A 23,201-nucleotide genomic window follows, 5' to 3' on the forward strand; every position below is an offset into this window, starting at 1 on the left:
GCAAAACACCCTAAATTTGACTCTAAAATTAACTTAATGTGGTTTAAATATTTTTTTCAGCATGAACTGCTTGGAACCACTCTCAACAAGACCCGAACCATTTTGTTTTGCTATCACCATAAAATCTTCCGGGAAAACTGTCTCGCTGTATAATAGGATAATGCATAGAGGATTTTCCGGGAAAGGCTTGGATGTGGTGGAGCTTAATTAATTAATCTTTAGATCATGCCATAATCACTGTGAATGAGTTTGGCTTGGAACTTGTATATAGAGGTGACTATAACAACAATAACTTCCACCTGACTACTAATCTTTTTATTTTGCACAATTTGAGATGGAGGCTGCCTTTTTATTTCAAAATGGCGGCCGGAAAATTGACGTTCGAATCCAGTCATCGGCAGCAGTTTGTTCGCTTTATGTTAAGGTTCCACTTGTCCATTTTATGGTGTACTAACATATTATTTTCTTCTTTTGCAGGCTGCACGTACCCACAGCAACCATAACCAATGATAACATAGCTTGGAGACCTTGGATTAACCAAAATGGCAGAGTCTTCATCTAACAAGAAGTCAAAAACGATGGATTTTGAACTATGCTGTATTTGCCAGTTGAGCAGCAAGCAAATAGATTATACAAACTATGTGCTTCGTCCTTCTTTGGCTTCAGTAGAGAAAGTAATTACAACAACTGATGTTCGATGTTCATATGGGGAAACAGAATTCTCTGCATTAAAGAATCGCATAAAAAGTTTGTCTGCCCATGAACTGTTACAGAATGGTGTTTCATACCACAAGACATGTTATAAGGATCTCACAAATAAAACATGCATTGAACGAGCCAAGAGCAGATATGAGAAAGGACAAGCGACAGGCAGCGTCAGTGATGTAAAACAGAAGACAATAGGACGACCGCCAAAATCTGATGACGACCGCCAAAAGTGGTTCCACATCACAGCGATCTACCAGGCTTTCAACAAGTCAGGCTTTCGACAAGGAGATGTGTGTCATTTGTTCGGAAGACAAAGCAGACAAATTGCACGACGTCTCAACTGAAAACATGGGAGCTCAGCTCAAAGCCATTGGTCAACAAACAGACAGAAAACTTTTGAAAGTCAGACTGAGCAATGTTGTAGGCTCACCTGATCTTCTTACAGCAGTTATTGAGGACATAAAGTATCACCTTCTGTGCTTAGGCCATGCAAAACGAGACATAGAAAAAGCTAACAGACCTCCAAAACAGCATGTTCATTTTGCACAGTTAGTGTCTGACCTGGAGATGCTCGACATGGTGGAAACTGAAATGAATGACACATCTAACAGTTCAGCTTTGAATATGAACGACATTGAACAATCATATGTTGGTTTGCTCGAAGTCAATGGGTTCCCTTTACCCGACAATCCGCGATACAAACCATAGTTAAAGCACCTGATTTTGGACAACATCCCTGATGTGCATTTCATCAGGCCTCCAGACAAAACCAAACCTGAGCAAGTACTTTCTACAAAAGCCAAGGAAACCCTGTTAGCTGGTGCGTTGGCCACCGATACAAAAGACCTAAGAGAAGATGTGAAAGTCCTTCTGAAAGCAGCTAAAACACTGAGAAGAGACATTGCAAGCGCAACCCCATGGAAATTTGAAGGAACATTTGATAATTATGAACCACCTGCTTTGCTTCAACTCTTCTGCAAGCATGCTATCCAAGGTTTACATCAGGTTAAAACAATCAGCAGGACCGAATCTATGAACCAAAGTGCATCTGTGCTGGCACAACATTTCGTATGTGAATACAAGTCTGATCAGCAGGTCACCTATGAAACAAAACATGAAGAAGTCACTTTCAAACACCACACTGAGACTCGCCTTACCGTCAGCTTAGCTCTGGATGTGCACAAAAACACCAGGTCCAAGGCCCTTGTGGAGACATTAGGCAAACTAGACCTCACCGTCCCGTACAACAAGGTAATGGAAATAGAGACTGCAGTCGCAAATGTTGTTCTTGAAAGGATGAAATCCACGGGAGGAATTTATCGGCCACCTTGGTTGGTTAACGACATGTTTGTTTGGTTTGCACTGGACGACATAGATTTTCTTGAATCCACGCCTTGTGGCATGAACACACTCCATGGCACTGCCACCGCTGTATATCAGACTGCATCTGACAAATCCCCAGCAACACCACTTGATATTGATTGGTCATCAAGGTCTCAAACATTAGAGGAGGCTGTTCCATGTGAAATATTATCATGTGACAAACCAATAGCAACAAACAAAAAGTGTGTTTGTACACTGAATTCCTGCAAGTCCAGCTCACAGCCAAACAAAGAGAAGGATATGGCATGGATTATTGGCTGTTTGGACTTCAAAGAAAGTGAAGTAGAAGTAAAATCAAGCTCCACTTCTCCAGGAACATGGGGCGCCTTCAACTCTCTGTTGTCTCCATCTGGTTCCAAGACAAACATTGCCCTTGTACCACCACTAATACAATTGCCGCCAACACAGGATGACACCCTGTTCACAGGTCTGATGAGAGCACGTGCTATCGCCACACATGCCATGGGACCAGAATCTATCACAGTCGTGACTCTTGATCTTCAGCTATACGACATGGCCATGAAGTTGTGGATGGAGCGTGAGGACATCAAGAAGCAGTTCTTGTTTTGACCTGGCGAGCTGCACATCGTCTTCTGGGCACTGGCTGCCTTGGGTAAATATGTGAAAGGGAGTGGTATTGACCAAGCATGGGTCGAAGCTGGACTTTACTCACCTCCAACCGTAACACAAATACTCAACGGAAAACACATGTATCGAGCACTGGAAGCTCATACAGTTACCTTGCTTGCTTTGTACAGTTTGTACTTCCGAAAGTTCCTGCAACTTCAGCCTGATGAAGAAGCTTTCTTGAAGGAAACATCCACTCTTTTGGGAGAAGCCTATCAGCAAGACATCAAAACAGACTCAGGAAGCAGACACAAACTCAGTGATGTCGTGACAAAAACAATCGAAATGTTCGAATCCAGGGACATCTTCCAAAAGATCAATCAATCTGCAGGCACTGCAAACAAGATTCAGCGTTTCATCGGAAACTACATGAGGCAGTTCGGGACCATCCTCCAATTTGTTCGAGCCACCAGACAACGAGACCTATTGCTGCACATGCAGAGTCTGGAATCACTCATGAAGTACTTCTTTGCCCATAATCATTTAAAACTATGCACGCCTTCCACCACTGTACATTTCTACAATGCAACAAACAGAAAAGCAGCATCCTGAGATCTGGGCTGAGTTCATGACAGGGAACTTCTGCGTCACCAAAGGTGTTGCTGGATTCACATCAATAGGCCCAGACCATGGGATTGAACAAGAGAATCGTGAACTCAAGGTTATTGGAGGCATAGTCGGAATCACACAGAATGAAAAGTCACTGGACAGGTACTTTCTTATTGCACCTGAACTCTCAAACTTACAACATGAATTTGAGAAAAAGTACTTCACTGGCAGCAAGGCGAAGAGAACACAGCACCGTGAGCTCACAGGGGGAAAGCTCTCCCGAATAACATAAAATGCTGTCAAACTCAGTGCAGTATTTCACGTGCATGGAAACCCATTTGAATCCGCTGATGAGGATGACATCTACAACCTGCTCACCCAAGCAGTTATGAATGAAACTGATACCAATGACATCCTTCGGCGTGATGAGATTGGGCACCAGATGTTTGAAGGTTTTGTCACTGAACGCCTAACGGAAGGAAAACTTTCCGTGTGGGACAAAATGACCAAAAAGAAACTGGGTACCTTCAAAAGTGCTAATGCAATGACAGAAATCCGAATGGGAGACAAAGTGATCAAAATCAAAGAAGAGTGAGGACTGTTTCAACGTTTCATTGTTATTTCAAGAAGTCGACCAGAGCTGAATCTCAAGGAATGCATCGGAACTTATGAGTTTGGTGTGGTGCCTCGATCACTATTTGCTTCAGATGGATCGCTCCTGCTGGCATACGATAAGGCATCAATACTTCATCATCTTGAGGAGCTGGACAGTAACACACAACAGGTTCAAGCTGACAGAAATGAGGCAGCTGGAAGTGAGCCATCTGATAACCAAGCAATCCAAGTACCCTTGCAGGTGGCAGACCCAGCAGTGGAACATACAAATGTTGACCCAACAGATGAATCGTCAGCACACCGAGTGATCATTATTGATGGCATGGCTGTGGTAAATTCAGTTAGCAAAACGGAACAAATGAAAACATGCCAAGACTTTGCAGATGCCTTTCTCCAGATAATCTGTAACATGGCAGCACAATATGAGGAGGTCAGATTGGTGTTCGACCGGTACATCAAAACATCGCTCAAGGAACAGATGAGGACAAAGCGGACTAAGGGAAAGTCAACATATTACCACGTGAAAGACAACACTTTAATCCAAAATATTTCCCTGAAGGACTTCTTATCAGATATCCGCACCAAAGGAGAACTGACCGAGTATTTGGCTGACAAAGTTGTATGTCACAGCAAGAGCTCCAACAACAGACTGAAAAAACTTATGGTGACCTCAGGAACACAAACCAAGGGCAATGTTGATATCCCAGACTCGCTCCTCACTCACAGCCAAGAAGAGGCAGACACTTTGCTTGTACTGCATGCTCTAACTGTTCTCAATGAAGCAGAACTTGTTATCAGTTCCCCAGACACAGACGTCTTGTTGTTCCTTGTCTACATGTATCCAAACTTACCGACGTCTACAATCTTCCTTACGGGAAAGGGCAGGCTGAAGAGGAACATTTCTGTGTGGAGCATATACAACAACTTAGGACCAAAGCGTGCTTCTGCACTGTTTGGTTTTCATGCTCTGACAGGTTCCGATATGTCTGGTAGATTTGCTGGCAGAACCAAAGACTCGTGCTTCAAGGCATTTATGTCTTGTGATGATGAGATCCTGGATGCACTAGCAATGCTTGCGAATGACATTGATCTGCCTGCTGATGTATGCGCTCAGTTGGAACGCTTTGTCTGTATTTCGTATCGATCCAAAATCTACACAAAAGCGAATGAGCTCCGTTGGTTCCTCTACTCAAATCGTGCAGCCGAAGGAGAAAACCTCCCACCAACTTCTGGCTCACTGGACTTGCACATTCGTCGGGCACATTACATATCCATGATTTGGAGAAAAGCTTGTGAAACTCACCCGTGCCTCCCAACACCAACTGCATTTGGTTGGACATTTGATGCAGGTTCAAGTCACTTCTCTCCAGTTCGCTGTTTGAATCCACCAGCTCCTGAAGCAGTATTGCACCTCATAAAGTGCGGGTGCAAACGTGGATGCGAAGGAAGGTGCAGCTGTTGCAAGAACAATATCCCATGTACACAAGTTTGTGGATGCTGGGTTTTCAGCTGCAACAACAAAACTGTCCAACCAGGGATAAATGAAGACTGTGAAGATTGAGGTGTTACTTTCTATAACATTCACAAAATAATAATTCACTTGATATCCATTGTTAAAACTACTAAATGAAAGCCAGACATTTAATCAGTATGACTTTTTGCATCTTCCTGTTTAAACGATTTAAGAGATTGAACATTGTATTGAACAGTAATTCAAGTATTTAATTTTTTTTTAGATGGCTGTTGGCTTGGTAATGCATGCAAAGGGTGAAGGTATAGCTTACATTGCGGGTGCGCGGTGGCCATTTTGGAATTTGGCATGTGGATCATACATATAACATAAATTTGATGATTCCATTAGATTCCTGGTCTCAGAAAACATATATTTAGACACTTCATTTGTAATTGTATCACATGTATTCACGAAGATATCGCATTATTAGTGTTTGGCGGCCATTTTGGATTTCATACACTTAGAATGTTCAGAAAAAATGTCACCCTAATTTTTTTTAAAGCTTATGATACCTTCTTACAAAATCAAGTGAGTTTTTGCTTTCAACAAAAAAATTACACGAAATTGCAAATATGCCTAAACTATATAACGTACTTGCAAATCTTCAATTTTTGCAAATAAAAAAACCAAACAGACAAAATAACAAACACAGAATAACAGAACAGACAAATCGATATACTTGTGACTCTTCGATTTTGAAAATAACAAACAAACAGACAGGGGTGAATGTATAATCTTCGTCCACCATGAGTGAAATTGTGGCCTTGATGGCTTAAGGAATCATCACAATTTCCATTCTCGCACTGCTCCGAAAGTCCTCATGTTTATCTGTTTGAGTCATCCCAGGACGACTGTTGGTTGTGCGGAATACCTGCAAGAATACGTGCAAATCAACTGAAACGAGCCGTGGAGACTGGAGTGGCAGGAATGGAAGAAGGATCAGGAAAACAAAATGCGGAGCATGGGTTCATCAGCGAGAGTCAAAGAGATCGGACGTGGTTCCGGGGACAACACGAGATGACAATGGACGGCGCTCTTGAAAGACTGAAAGGAAGATACAGATCCGACTTCAAAACCAGGGTCATGGTGCAGTGTGCCAGTCGAAGACACTCCCCGATTGTGGAACACATCTTTCAGACAGGTTCTCAAGCCTGCTGTTCTGTATACCAGTGTTCAATCACAGACGTAAAACTTCCCAGAAAAGTTGTGAATTTTTAAAATCTTATTTTTGCACTAATTTCACAACTTCTGTTTAAGCACAAACCATATATATATATATATATATATATATATATATATATATATATATATATATATATATATATATATATATATATATATATATATATTTCTATCAAGCTCTTTCTCACCACTGATTCACTGAATGAATGACTGACTGACTGATGTTAAAGATCGGTAGCTTCTGGGAGACTTCTGGGAGAAGCTGAAATGTTGTGTGCCGATGGACATCGAAACTGGTACATCAGGGGAAAAAAAAATCACAGAATCGTCGGACAACATCCATATATGAAAATATAAATGAATGAGAAAAAAATAAAGGTGAGCAACCTGAGACAATAGGGAAGCACGGTAATTTTGTGTGCCGACGGACACTAAAGCTGATACACTGTAAAAAAAAATAATCACAGAATCGTCGGACATCTGTAAATGAAAAATTAAATAAATGGAAATAAATCAATCAATAAATAAATGAAAAATCAAATGCAGGTGAGCGACCATCCCCTGATATACCTGATATATACACAATGTGTAAGCCCATCCCCTGATATACATGTATATATATATATATATATATATATATATATATATATATATATATATATATATATATATATATATATATATATATATATATATATATATATACATATATAAATATAAAACTTGATCACTCAAAAGAAAAAGTGAATGAAAGGAAAAATCGTTGCACAACGTGCAAATAAAGGAGGTTGTTTGGAGGGTTTCGATATGAATCACTCATCAATACAATCATTTGCTTCGTTGTGCATTTAATGAGATTACAGCCTTGCAGAGCATTTTGAAACATGTTCAGTTGAACTTCATTTTTTAGAAGGAAATAGTCTGCAATTATCATCGTGTCTCCAAAGTACGGCAGCAATCACGATGATTTTGTAACGGCGGATAAACCATAACCTCCTTAGACACAGGTGTTTTGAGCTCGTACCGGATACCTTTTGGCTGAGTGTTACAGGGACAGGAGAGGATGCTCGGAGCGTTTCTGTGATGCTCGATAGTAGAGTGCGTTGCTTAAACAAAAACGAGATTTTCATTGTTTACCAAAAATTCTCAATCACAATCTGCATGAATCCACGTCCTGGGAACTCGATAGAAAGGGAAAATCATTTCCATTCAAAACTGTGTACATCTCATGACTTAATGGCTCCAACAAATGTCTCGACATGACGTGAACATGATAATAAGATGAGCTTTATGGACATCATTCGCTTTCTTTGTACAATAAGTTTCCTGCTTAAGGTGGTGGATGAATTGCATGAATTGTTTACAATGAAACCACAACTGGGGAGGCTGAATTGAGACAAGAAATAAAGTTGACAAAAGGAAGATAAATATATGGTTGGGATGGGGGGGATAGGGAAAAAGAAAGCTGTCCACATCATTGGGATCTCCCACGATGAGCCCGAAACACAAGACCTGAATGTTGCTCTCACATCACAGCCTCGGATTGGAGTGGCGGGATTGCCTCGAAGTACGCACACTCGGCTCTGAGCTGTCTCGCCTGGGTTCGAATCCTGACCCGGCTATAAACTGTCATCCTGGTGTTTCAGACGCAGCGAATCATCAATGTGTGTGCCGTTCCTCTGCTGGTGTCTCGTCTGCCGGCATTAGTTGGTGGACGTTATAAAGATCCCATGGTGTCTTTCGTGAAAAGGAGGCGAGCTATCGTGGGCACCCTCAACAAATTACAAATTCTTACCCGAATCAGCTTAAGTCGAATGTCAGGCCTGGCCAGTCAGTTCGTGAAAGACTTGTGTCAAAAACTTGCCTTGGCTGAATGAGTCGTTATAATTGGGGCCAGTAAAATAATAGTTAATTGTAGTAAACTTTAAAATATATACATAATTTATGTAAGTCGATTTAAAATACCTGACGTCTTTCAGAAAAAGCAGCCTCCCCAATCAAACCTTCTTTTTTTTCCTATTTCGTGAAAATTTCCCCTGAAACAAACTCGAATGCCGCAAAGAAGCGGTAGATTGAAAGCAGGTGTTCAATGAATTACTGCATGCACAGGTAAAGTAATGCAGACAATGGGATGCAATTTACTCATATTTAGTCACAAACCCCTGTATTTACCATGTAGAAGTAGAACGGGCACTCAGTAGAGCGCATACCTTCGCCAACGCTACATTTTCCCGTCCCCCCCCCCAGAAACCGTTGATTGTGAGGGTATTTAATCCCATACCACATCTGCCATCTCATATGTATTATGTTGGCTTGACCGGATAAGAATTGACTGTGTTATGAGTAAAAGCGCACATTTTGCAATGTCGTGACCCCCCCCCCTTGACCTTTGACTCCCAACCGCTAATAAGGGTTATTACGTCATTGTGTCATGCCACATATCACAAGATGGGGCATTGAATTCTGAACATTTTGGCATTAGTTGCATGCAAATTGGATACAAATTGACCGCGCTATGGTAAAAAGACGATTTTGACCTTTTCATGACCTTGACCTTGACCTTTGACCCGATCGCTCCCAAAATCTAATCAAATGGTCCTCGGACAATAACCAATCATCCCACCAAATTTGCTGCGATTCAGTTCAATACTTTTGGAGTTGTGCGAATAACAAACAAACAAACAAACACATATTCACAAATAAATAAATAAATAAATAAATACACAGCGATCAAAACATAATCTTCGCAACAAAGTTTGCGAAGGTAGCAAATGTCATGGTCTTGCTCTTGCACCTGTTGTTAGAAATTGGACTCAAGTCCACTACTTGATTCACCTTATAACAGACAAGAAATGTATCCCAAACAAACACACTAACGTGCTGAAGAAGATGACGATACAACCCCCTTCCCCCCTGATGGTTGAGGCTCCTTCATTGTAATTCACTCTGTCAATTAAACTCATCTACTAATATGAGTTCCCTTCCAAGGAACTTCAACGCAGAAGGTCATTATTGGCCCATCAAATCTGCGCAATGATTGCCAACCTATGTTTTTTTGTCCATACAACCATTGGGACCATACTCTGTGCAGAGCGTTGGTGCTGCCTGAGTTATTGGGCACAATCCTTGGTTATTGGGCACAATCCTGGACGGGTCACCACTCCGACAAAGATTTTTGTCCATGCTCTCCTTTTTAAATGTCCATGTACCAAATTTCATGGTCTTTGCTGTGACTCGGCCAGAATTCGAACCACCAACCTCCCTGACTCAGAGTGCACACTCAAACCATTCCACCACCCCGAGTCAGGTTGGAAAATAGAGAGATTGCCACGTCGTTAAGTCAATGGCAAAACATTATTCAAACGTCACACTTTATACACGTCACAGAGGGTTTTGTGCCTTTTTTTTTGAACCAGAGTTCCACAAATACGTTTTTAGAGTTTCCACATCACAAGAAAAATTTGATAAACGACGTGGATCAGATCATTTAATGCGGACTCGTATAGTGTGTATTGACAACCAATACAATGACAGCACTCGTCAATCGATTACACAAATGTCGCAACATGAAAAAAAAGAATTAAATAAAAGAAAAATGTAAAAATCTATACACTTCATTAAATGCAATTTCGCGATGCAAAGATTGACGCTTTTACATTAAATTACATGTAATTACACCTGTTTGAGAAATCACGCACCATCGCATACAATTCAAACTTTTAAACACCGCGTCACACAATTTTCATTGCAACCAAACATGCCTAAATAGTTCGTGCGACATCGACGACGTATATAAATGATGTAATGTCGATATTCGTTATGACAATGTACAGCCTGAGATGTAAGATGTGTGATGCGATGGATGTGTACAATATAATAGTTATACCTGAGTTTGCATAGGAATCACTGAAATTGAAACATACTGGCGATATATATATATATATATATATATATATATATATATATATATATATATATATATATATATATATATATATATATATATATATATATATATATATATATATATATATACGGTTCAAGCACAACAGGACATATAAACATGAGAACGATACGTGCAAACAATTCTGCGATCCTATTCATCTCAATACGTCATACCACAACTAGCCGGTTAGCGCGGGCGGACGACATTGGACGCACCACGAAGCATGTTTCATGGTTTCATGTCATTATATTGTTGTCGCAACGATTTCGTACGACCTCTACATCAGCGAGTACGCCGGGCACGTCCACCATTCATGAAGCTACTTTTGGTGGGAAACGAAAAGGAGAAGGAAGAAATATCCTTTTCAAACGACGCGTGTGCTGAAAAAAGTGGAAAACATGGCACCGTCTTAGAAGTTCAAACGTTTTTTTTCTCTCTCTCTCTAATGAGACTTGTGCTTACAAGCCAGGGGAGACTTTCTTACATTGGGGTCCCAAGTTTGGAACTCGGTGGTCACTGGTGACATAAAGTAAAGGCAATAAAGCACGTCATATCGGCGAATCTTATCGCGAATGGCTCTACATAGTGCACAAGTCAGTTTTACGACTTATTTTGCAGAGGAAAGAGTTGTGTTTGAAGAGGTCACTGTCATTTGGACATATAGTCCCTGATAAATGAAACCCATGCGTCCACATATGATGTGAAAGATCTCTAATATTGTGACCAAGATCTCACAATGCACTGCAAAAAGAAAAGAAAACCACAAATGCTGTCAAGATTTTTGCTCCATTTCATAAGTACGTAAACGACTCGAGGGATAGTTGCAGTAGTCCTGAAAGATCGCTTTACGGAGGTCCTTTTTTATGATTACTCGACTCGTGCTTCCCATTCCTTGAATATGGCTCGAAGGCTGACGATCCGAGGGGCCTTACGGCGAGCTCCAGTGGCATGCTTAATGGCAGCGATGCACCCAGGCCCGCCGAAATTGGTGGCATGGGTAGCGAGAACACATGCGCGCCAACGTGCTGGGTTGCGCCGGGTGACACTGACAAAAGGGCTGACCCGGGGCAAGCCCCAGGCAGGAAAGACGTGGGGCCCGGATGGGGGGGCTGCATGAGTCGACCTTGCTCAAGAAGGCGTAGAACGCTGCAGGTCGCTGCAGATTCGGATGTGGATGCACGACCGTCTCCGCTGTCCTTGCTCTGGTCTTTCTTGTGCTTTGTGCGTCGGTTCTGGAACCACACCTTCACCTGCCATGAAGGCCATACAGCACCATTAGGAATGTTTCTCATCAATCTGCAGGTGTTATAATCATCATCATCATCATCATCATCATCATCATCATCATCATCAAAAGTAGCATTGCATTATTTTATTCCCTCCATAGATATCAAAGCTCATGGAGGAGCTCATCGTAACAGTATAGTTAAAAGAATATACCTTTGGATTTAGGTGTCAAAGTTAGAGTGATGCCATAAACAATGTGAGTTTATTACATTGCTCGCTGGGTCGACAGCTGCCAACTGCTCTTCATCATGAATTGGATTGACTAAGACCAGTGTCCCTCAATTACAGCAAAGCTGCAGATGATTTTGCAACCATATAAGGCCATTTTTTTTGTTATATTTCTTTGATATCTATGGGTAAATAAGATCAATGGTGCCTCCAGGTCACAATGTATCATCCAGAAACTTGCTTTTTTGTTGTCCTTCCCAAGTGTAAGTTTTCTGCCAAACTCTACGATGACTTTCTGCATTGATCTAAGGCTCATGGAGGGGCTTGTGAATAAATCACACGAAGGACAAATTAATCCATCGACTTCACTGTACTTTTAGATGAATACAAGGTGTCACAAAATATTTACGAGTGACCGTAAGGCAGTGTATTCTGTGATGTGCATTGCTCACACTTGTGTGCCCATGATTCAATATCAAACAAATTATCTATTACACTGTATGTTGATTGTATTTGGTCTGAGATAGCAGTCCTGAGGATAATTAACTGAAGTAACCAATTGGCCTATTAAATAAACTGATGTGACGCATAGCATTGGTTCGCTCCGCCAACTAGTAGCCATCATGCGGTCGCACACACAGTTCCCCCATCTCCTTCATCAATCTCACAGGTATGGTAAACCGACACTGGGCATGAAGATCCGGCCAGATGTGAGTGCTGTAGCTGGCGTCTGTGGTCTTTTTATAAACTCATTGAGTTTTGTAGTTACCTGACCCACAACCATCCCAGTGGTGAGGCATGGGATTTGTAGCTCCCCGACGACCGTTACAGTTTTGGAGTTATCTGAACCATCGGAGCTTCGTGCTTGTTGAGTCAAGACACCAAATGTAAATGTTGAGTCGAGTAAAAATGTGACAAGTGTTATTGTTAAGTAAGTAAACACGTTAAGTTGGACTTCACAGCCAGTGGAAAGATCATGAATGTTCGGGGAATTTCCTGCTGTTTCTGGGCATGGAGCCATCTCGCGGTAATGAACAGTTTCTGGATCTGCATGGATATAGACCCATCTCATATTCATGAGTAGTTTATCACATGAGAGGCTTTTGGGAATGGTCGTGAGCTGTTTATATTTGTGGAAATACTGAGCACAGAGAAAGCGGAAGAGCAGAGAGAAGAGTTCAACACATTTTGCTTTATGCAGTGCCATGACATGCCTGTGTATTCCTGTTTTCATCATTTCAATGACCTTCAGTAAAGAGTATATCCGACCGCCAGTTGGTCATCAATCATCGAAGAGCCTGGGTTTTGTCATTCAAGGATATGAGTAGACAATGTACGAATACACATATTGTTTATAGAACTTGAACATGGTGTTTTTTTTGTTATTGGGGGGAGGAGCGTGAGTTCCCAATAACAAACAATATGTGCAGATTAGAATAGGCCATCCTATAATTTATCGTGCTCTTTGTATTAATCACCTGTTTGAGTTGGTTCTGTGTTCACATATGATCTGAGATGACATAGAAACAAGAGTTCACAAAGCTGCACAAATTTTAAGAGCACAACTGCACAAAGGTCTACTTACATCCCAACTCAATGATGATGTTCCCTGTGCTTGGTGGAATTTGATGTGATTGATGAGGTTCAAGTCAATAAGTTGCCATCACTTGACAGATAAACATTCAGGACCCCAGATCAACTTACAATCTTCAACTTTCAGGATCCAGATTTGTTTAAGCTTGAAACAAACATCCTCTTGAAGGAGTGTTAAATCTGATGTCCCTTGTAGTCACAAGGAAACTTTAAACATATATAATATTTGTTGGAAGAGTAGGCCATTGGGAGGTATCCTGGCTAAATTACAAAGTTCTGCTTTTAGATCTGCAGCCAAACTCGTCCATGGCTGTTGCAAATTTTTCTGCCACTGGGATATGGCGAATGTGATGGCGATTGTGCATTTATTATTCACAAAATATTTCGCTCTCAAGAACGAATTGAATGCCCCATTCTCTGAAAGGGACTCACTCATACATCCATTTAATGGGAACCCATTACATTTGTTGAGTGCTCGATCCTCTGCTTTTGCAAACTACCAACAACGAGCAATTTGATCATCAGCATATGTAATGTCTAAAGAAATAAAACAACGTAAATTCTGATATAAACGACACGATCTGTTTGGATGCCGAGCTCTCAAAAACACCAAAATACTTCATCAGAAAGTTTGATTGACATCATCAGACTCAAATATAATTCCAATGTTTCCATAATCAGCTCATTGCACAATACCAGGAAGACTTTATATGTCAACCCAAGTTCTTTTTCATTAACAATATATATATATATATATATATATATATATATATATATATATATATATATATATATATATATATATATATATATATAAATATATCTTCTTCTTCTTCTTTCGGCTGCTCCCATTAGGGGTCACCACAGCGGATCAACCGTCTCCATTTCGCTCTATCCTCCACATCTTCCATTGACACTCCAACCATCCGCATGTCCGCCCTCACCGCATCCATGAACCTCTTCTTTGGCCTTCCTCTTCTCCTCCTGCCTGGCGGCTCCATCCTCAGCATCCTTCTCCCAATATAATCTGCTTCCATCCTGTGCACATGTCCAAACCATCTCAATCTCGCCTCTCTCACTTTGTCTCCAAACCGTCCGACCAGCGCAGTCCCTCTAATATATTCAGTCCTTATCCTGTCCATCCTCATCACTCCCAACGAGATTCGTAGCATCTTTAACTCTGCCACCTCCAGCTCCGCTTCCTGTCTTTTTGTTCGCGCCACCACCTTCAAACCATACAACATAGCTGTTCTCACTACCTTCTTATACACTATATGATACACTATATGATATATATATTATATATATATATATATATATACATACATATACATACATATATACATACATATATATATATATATACATATATATATATATATATATATAAATATACATAGATATATAAAAATACATATATATATATACTATAATAAAAAGCTTGCACATTAAAAACTCGGCTCGCCGTCACACAATCCCTATGAAATTGCTGTGGCACTTAAGGGACATGCCGACAATGTTTGGGAAGTCTTGGCGTTCCATAGTACCACTTGCATTTTGCACAATGCGTATTTTTATCATTCCCCGTCTACGGTCTGTCGTCTGCTACCAACTATGTTGTACTGCTATCCCGTGCATGTGCACGGGTATCGCAAGTATATATATATATATATATATATATATATATATATATATATATATATATATATATATATATATATATATATATATATATATATATATATATATATATATATATATATATATATATATATATATATATATATATATATATACATATATATATATATATATATATATATATATATATATATATATATATATATATATATATATATGCATATATATATATATATATATATATATATATATATATATATATATATATATATATATATATGCATATATATATATATATATATATATATATATATGCATATATATATATATATATGCATATATATATATGCATATATATATATATATGCATATATATATATATATATATATATATATATATATATATATATATATATATATATATATATATATATATATATATATATATATATATATATATATATATATATATGCATATATATATATATATATATATATATATATATATATATATATATATATATATATATATATATATATATATATATATATATATATATATATATATATATGCATATATATATATATATATATATATGCATATATATATATATGCATATATATATATATATATATATATATATATATATATATATATATATATATATATGCATATATATATGCATATATATATATATATATATATATATATGCATATATATATATATATGCATATATATGCATATATATATATATATATATATATGCATATATATGCATATATATATATATATATGCATATATATATATATATATATATATATATATATATATATGCATATATATATATATATATATATATATATATATATATATATATATATATATATATATATATATATATATATATATATATATATGCATATATATGCATATATATATATATATATATATATATATATATATATATATATATGCATATATATATATATATATATATATATATGCATATATATAGTGTAATATATTGGAAAATATATATATATATATATATATATATATATATATATGTATATATATATATATATATATATATGCATATATATATATATATATATGCATATATATATATGCATATATATATATATATATATATATGTCAGGTCAGGTCAGGTATGGGAGCATGTGCCAGAACAGCGCGTCGCTGCGTCCACTTTCCGCCGGTACTCCAGGGGCCTCCGTCTGGCCATCCCCCAGGCAGATGCCAGGCCCATCCCCATCTCCTTGAGATGATGGTCAACCTGCTGCAACCATGAGGCACGTGGTCGGCCCACTGGCCTCCTCCACTCATGAGACTCCCTCGCTGAGAGAATCTGGTGAGCAGGATCAGCGTCAGGAAAACGAGCCACATGTCCATACAGCCGCAGCTGACGCTCACGGACTATGCAGGTAACAAATCTCATCCGAGTCTCTCTCAGCAACCGCTCGTTGGACACAAAATCCGACCAGCGATAGCCAAGGATTCTCCGAAGAGACCTGGTACCAAAGGAATTAAGTCTCCATCTCAGATCCTTGGTCAAAGTCCAAGTCTCGCACCCATAGAGCAAGACTGGAAGTACCAAGGACCTGAAGACTCGGACTTTCGTCCTCCCGCACAGGTACCGGCAGCGCCACACCCCATGATCCAGTGAATCCATGACTCCCCAGGCCCGACCCAGACGTCTATTGACCTCCGGCTCACAACCTGCGGAGACATGAATATCACTGCCAAGGTAAGTGAATCTATCCACGACCTCAACATCCTCACCACAAACAGACACAGACAGGACAGCAGCATCCAAGATGTCACCGAAAGCCTGGATCTTTGTTTTGACCCAAGAAATCCGTAATCCCAACGGCTCCGACTCCTCATTCAGCACCTCGAGGGCCCCCAAGAGGATGTCTAAAGTCTCCGCAAAGATGACTGCATCATCTGCAAAATCAAGGTCCGAGATCTTGACATTGCCAAACGATGCACCGCAACTTGATCTCTCCGACATCCTCCCAAAAATCCAGTCCATACAAGTGCTGAAAAGTGTGGGGGCAAGTACACATCCCTGACGAACTCCAGTAACAACTGGAAATAAGTCAGAGGCGGTACCACCACACTTCACAGCACTCTCAGTACCAGAGTAGAGTTCAGACATCAGATCGATCAGTTTCGGTGGCACCCCACGAAGACCAAGAATCCTCCAGAGGACATCCCGATTCACTGAATCGAACGCTTTACAGAGATCAACATAGGCTGCAAGCAGCCCCTGCCGAAACTCTCGTCTGCGTTCAGTGAGGACACGAAGAGCAAGGATACGGTCAATCGTTGACCTCTTTGGTGTAAAGCCTGACTGCTCTGGACGCTGGTGCTCAAGCAGATGGTGGCGAACCCTATCAATAATTATCCGAGCAAAGACCTTGCCCGGCACTGAGAGCAGCGTCACCCCTCGGTAGTTGTTGCAGTCTTGGCGATCACCCTTCCCTTTCCAGAGAGGGACAACAAGGCCCCTCTTCCAGTCAGTTGGGATGATGCCTGTGTTCCAGGCAGAGCACAAAACTGCATGCAACGACGCGAGTGCAGCATTTCCACCAGCCTTGAGAAGTTCAGCATGGATGCCACAGATCCCTGGAGCTTTGCCCCGTTTCAACTGGTTCACCGCAGCCCGTGTTTCCACAAGCGATGGTGGACCACAGTTGATTCGAGGGTCAGCAACAGGGATTGTAACACCCTTGACGTCCAACTCGACAGCTGGGGGATCAGCCTGGTACAACCGCTCAAAGTAACCGGCCCAGCGGGCCTTCACTTCAGACTCCTCTGTCAAGAGCCTACCACTCTCTGCTCGAACTGCAGTGCTCCAAGGGATGGGCTTGGATGAACGTAATGCGCGAATTCCCCTGTAAGCGGGACGAGAATCACCTGTCCACAGGTGATGCTCTACCCCTCACAGATTCCTCGCACATAGGCCTCCTTGTCCACCCTCAGTGCACGTACAGTTTTACGCCTCAGCTCCCTGAACAGCTCAGCTCTGCCATTCAGCCTGGCCCTGCGACTCTGGTCAATGGTATCCAGTGTCCCTTGAGAGACAAAATTCTTCTTTGCCCTGCGGTGAACTCCAAGGCATCCACCGGCAACATCAAGGACGGTGGTCTTGAAGGTGCTCCACAACTCTTCAGGACCCCCCAAAGCACCCAGACCCCCAAGTGTCCACTCAGCCTGTTCGCAAACTCCTCAGCTACTCTCTCATCCCTGAGCTTGGCAACATCCAGCCTAGGCTGGGATGGTACCATTCTCCAGGATTTAAGGTGCAGCTTTAGAGTTGCTACAACAAGCCTGTGGTCAGTATTGAGGAACTGAGCACTCCGGTAGACCCTGCAGTTCTGGATCATCCTCCAACGACCGTCAATGAGGACATGGTCAATCTCCTTTGCCACACCGCCAGCGTTGGAATACCAAGTCCAGCGATGAGCTTGCGGGCGCTGAAACCATGAACCAGCCACCCTAAGTCCATGACTTCTTGCAAAGTCAAGGAACTTAGTGCTATTCTGGTTCATAGTTCCTGACCCATGGGGACCAACACACACCTCATAACCATCCCTATCAGTTCCAGTCGATGCATTGAAATCCCCCAAGACTAGAAGTGTATCTCGTCTGGGGCACTGATCAACCACAGACTCGAGTGTGGCGTAGAATGCATCCTTCACGGTAAGATCACTCGCCTCAGTCGGAGCATAAACAGAGACCAGGGAAATGACACCTAAGGAGTGACGAATCCTTAATCTCATAATACGCTCGTTGACCGGTGTTACCTCAATTATCATTGGGGTCAGCTTATTGGACACAGCTACAGCAACTCCTTGGGTATGGTAACCATCAGAGCGACCAGACCAATAGTAGGTGTAACCACCCACCATTATCTCGCCGCAATCCGGTCTCCGAACCTCAGAGAGAGCTGCAATCCCGATGTCCAAACGCTTGAGCTCAGATGATAACAGAGACAGGTGATCATCCTCTCTTAGGGATAGGACATTCCAGGCACCCACCCGAAGGGACCGCCTCAGGTTAACCCAAGGAGACCGCCGTCTGGTGGACGACACCTCAGCACCACTCCGACACACTCTCCCGCAATCTGACCCAGGGATGTTACCCCGTGGTTTCCCTCCTATCAAAGATTGGGGGTCCCGAAGGCTTTGCCCCAATCCCATCATCCGGTGAGCTGCCCTGCGAAGGGAAGCTGCACAGGAGGTACTCCCACGGAGTGGGTTTTCAGATTTTTTTTGCGTTTTTGCGTTTTGCAGAATGAAGCGTTTTACGGTGGCTGGAGTGCAAATCCTGCCACCAACCTCCTAATAAGAAGTAACCCAACTGCAGGAGGACGTCCGCAGACACAGTTGGGCACTAGATATGGATGGCCGTTGGCTCACAAGGAGCTCCTCCGCCCTTTGATATGTATATGCATATATATATATATATATATATATATATGTATATGCATATATATATGTGTATATATATATATATATATATATATATGTATATATATATATATATATATATATATGTATATATATATATATATATATATATATATATATATACATATATATACATGGGATATGCTGGGTGGATTGGTTGTGCTGGGTTGTTTGGTTGTGCTCAGTGGTTTGGTTGTGCTCAGTGGTTTGGTTGTGCGGGTGGTTTGGTTGTTCTGGGTGGAATGGTATGTGCTGGGTGGATTGGTTATGTTGAGTGGTTTGGTTGTGCTGGGGTGGTTTGGTTATGCTGCGTAATGTGCTGTTGCCTTGCCAGCAATCAGCCAGCATAGGAATTGGTAATTTGTTCAGGATTCCAGCAATAAGTTGCCTACTCTTTGAGAAAGACACTGAAGAGTGTTAATTGGCCAACAATGACCAGTGGTGGCAGACAGGTCCTGCAATTTAAAGTCCTTCCGATGGACGGCACATAGATTGATTCTTCGCCCTGCATGTGAAACAACATGGTAACCATTTATCAGTGGGTGGGGGATTCAAACCCAAGCCAGATAGTGCAAAAGCAGGTGCTTCTAAGTTCTGCCAGCCATTAAATAAACTAAAGCTGCGAAAAAATACTTTCTGCTGGTAGAATTGTTGAAATCTGTTTCCCAATCACGTGTTAGCTAGAAAGCTTGAATAACAAAGCATGTCCTTATTGTTTGCTTCCTGGCTTGTCTGTGCCTTATTGGCTGCAAGCAGTGGCACGAACTAATGCCAATGGGACCATAATGAACTGTCTTTACCACATCAACAATATGGCACACAATGGCAATATCAAGAAGAGTGAAACAACTTCATTTGAGAATGACCTCATACAATTATTTTGCACAATGGTTTTCATCATTGTCATTAGACATAAAATTTTGCTTGACCAATGATCAATTGGAGGTATCTATCCATCCATTGGGACCATACTCTGTGCAGAGCATTGGTGCTGCCAAAACAGTCTCCTTGGCTATTGGGCACAATCCTGGAAAGGTCACCACTCTGACACAGAATACCAGCAAGCTGGCACTCAATTTGCCCAACTCAGAAGGATAACAGACAGAGTCAACCCATCCATCCACTGGGACCATACTCTGTGCAGAGCGTTGGTGCTGCCGAAGCAGTCTCCTTGGCTATTGGGCACAATCCTGGACGGGTCGCCACTCCGACACAGGATACCAGCATGCTGGCACTCATTTTGCCGACCTCGGAAGGATGACAGGCAGAGTCAACCCCACCTGGTATTAATTCAAGAGCTGAGTGAGATTTGAACTCAGGATCCTTGAATCCCATGCCCACCACCCTAACCATTAAGCCAACACCAGACATATTGGAGGTATTTATTGCAAAAATAAAATAATAAAAATAATAATAAATAATAAACAGAAGAAAAGCAATAGGTTACCCAACCTTGTAGGCTTGGTACCCTAATAATAATAAATAGAGGAGCAGCCATCAGCCAACATGACTCAATGTCTGTAAACATGCATCAGCCAACATCACTGCATTACATAAACAAGGTGCAACAACTACAGACCTATCAGCTTACTTTGAATCATCAGCAAGGTCATGGAATCCATCATCACAGTTGATGTCAAATCCTTGCTTTTCTCCAATGGCTCAGAAAATTAATTCGGTTTCAGACCAGTTCACTCCACCTTCGACATGCTGCTTCTACTCACCCAACAATGGATGGATGTCCTCAATGCCAGACATGAGATCAGGGCCATCTCTCTGGACATATCACGAGCTTTCAATATGGTCTGGCACCCCACACTGCTCAACAAACTCTCTTCTGGTATCTAAGGTAATCTCCTCTCATGGCTTGCAGACTTCCTCTCCTGTCACAGTCAATGCATGGCTCTTAATGGAGTTCTGTCATCTCCTCTTCCTGTCCAGGCTTGAGCTATTCAAGGCAGTGTTCCGGGCCCATTGCTTTTTCTAATGTTCATCATTGATCTCTCCGACTCTCCGGAAAATCCTCTTTACTCCTTTGGTGATGACCCCTCTCTGCCGTACCATCTCTCATCTTTCAGATTGGCAAGCAGCAGCCTCTTCACTCTCTGCAGATCTGGATAAAATCACAAACTGGTCAAAACACTTGGAACATGTCTCCTTCAATCCTGACAAATCTTACACGCTCATGATGTCTCTCCGAAAGGACCGTCTGGAACCCCCCTCCAACCCCCCCCCTCCCCACCCTACTATCTACGTTCTCAACAATTCTCTTGAATAAGTTCTGTCTCTCAAGGTTCTGGGTCTCTCACTATCTGCCATCATCTTTCTTGGGAAAGCCACATTTCCAAGATGGTCTCCAAATCTAGTCACCAACTGGGCATCCCAAGTCCACCACCATCATCACAGTTGATATCAAATCCTTGCTTTTCTCCAATGGCTCAGATCATTAATTTGGTTTCAGACCAGGTCACTACACCTTTTGTCAGCCAACATGTCCACAGACCAGCAACCACCTTCTGGTGAAACAGCCAAAATCAAGAATCACCATTCACCTTCACTCTTTCATTCCTCTTTTTCCCCACCTCTGGAACAAACTCCCACTCTCTCTTCAATCTCACTCTTCTCTCCAGGTCTTTAAAACAGCTGTTCACCACAATCACATATCTCCCCCCATCAATAACCTTGATCTTTTCTTCCCCCGTTAACCCACACCAAATCCACCTCCTTCAAATTCCCCATCATGCAAAGTCCTTCCTTGGCACACCTGAGCTCCTGAATACAAACAAAGCTTTCATCTGCAGCCTGATGGAGTACTGCTCTCCCTTCTGGGCTGGTGCTCCTGTATCACACCTGGACCGACTTCACGCTGTAGAAACCAAGGCTTTTAGGATCATTGGTATCTCCCACGATGAGGCTGAGTTTTTGCGTCTTTCAATCTCTCAACACAGGCAGGTCAGTGGTCTTTCTGTCTTTTACCAACTCCTCTCTGGCCTTGCATCCCCTGTTCTGTCTGTGCTCTGTCCTCCCAATATTTCTGCAGGGTGCTCAGGTCCACCAGCAACCGCCTTCTGGTGAAACTGCCAAGATCAAGAATTACCATTCATAGTCGCTCTTTCATTCTTCTTTTTTTCCCACCTCTGGAACAAACTCCCACACTCTCTTCAATCCCACTCTTCCCTCCAGGTCTTTAAAACAGCTGTTCACCACCATCACATATCTCCCCCCCCCCCATCCATAACTTTGATCTTTTCTTCCCCCGTTAACCCACACCAAATCCACCTCCTTCAAATTCCCCATTTTCCTTCCTGAAAGTCCTTGGAGTGTCCATCTTGTTGACCCCGTGTACGCGCCGCCCTTTCCCTCTCTCAACAGATTTCCTAATGCCCCTGTTCCCTACTGTTAGTGTGCTTCCCTCTCACACTCACTCTTGTCTCCTGTTTCCTTTGTTATATGTTCTTTGTTCACTCTAATACGACCCTCGACTAA

At 41.4% G+C, this 23,201-nt stretch overlaps 1 protein-coding gene and 1 pseudogene across 2 annotated transcripts in view; one reads left to right on the plus strand and one right to left on the minus strand.

The window, feature by feature from the left end:
* The first annotated feature begins 433 nt into the window (after positions 1–433).
* On the plus strand, positions 434–2,661 carry LOC147015660 (uncharacterized; annotated as a pseudogene).
* A 7,954-nt stretch (positions 2,662–10,615) lies between these two features.
* Positions 10,616–23,201, minus strand: part of VAX1 (ventral anterior homeobox 1) — a 28,880-nt gene continuing 16,294 nt past the window's right edge. For both annotated transcript variants that reach the window (XM_085848028.1, XM_085848027.1), the window contains exon 3: positions 10,616–11,773. In XM_085848028.1, the coding sequence (XP_085704154.1) occupies positions 11,369–11,773 (405 nt within the window). In that variant the 3' untranslated portion in view covers positions 10,616–11,368. The remainder of the gene's footprint in view (positions 11,774–23,201) is intronic.

The sequence above is a fragment of the Eptatretus burgeri genome, chromosome 12 (assembly GCF_056783735.1).
Source record: "Eptatretus burgeri isolate ZD-2024b chromosome 12, Ebu_testis_v1, whole genome shotgun sequence".
Lineage (NCBI taxonomy): Eukaryota > Metazoa > Chordata > Myxini > Myxiniformes > Myxinidae > Eptatretus > Eptatretus burgeri.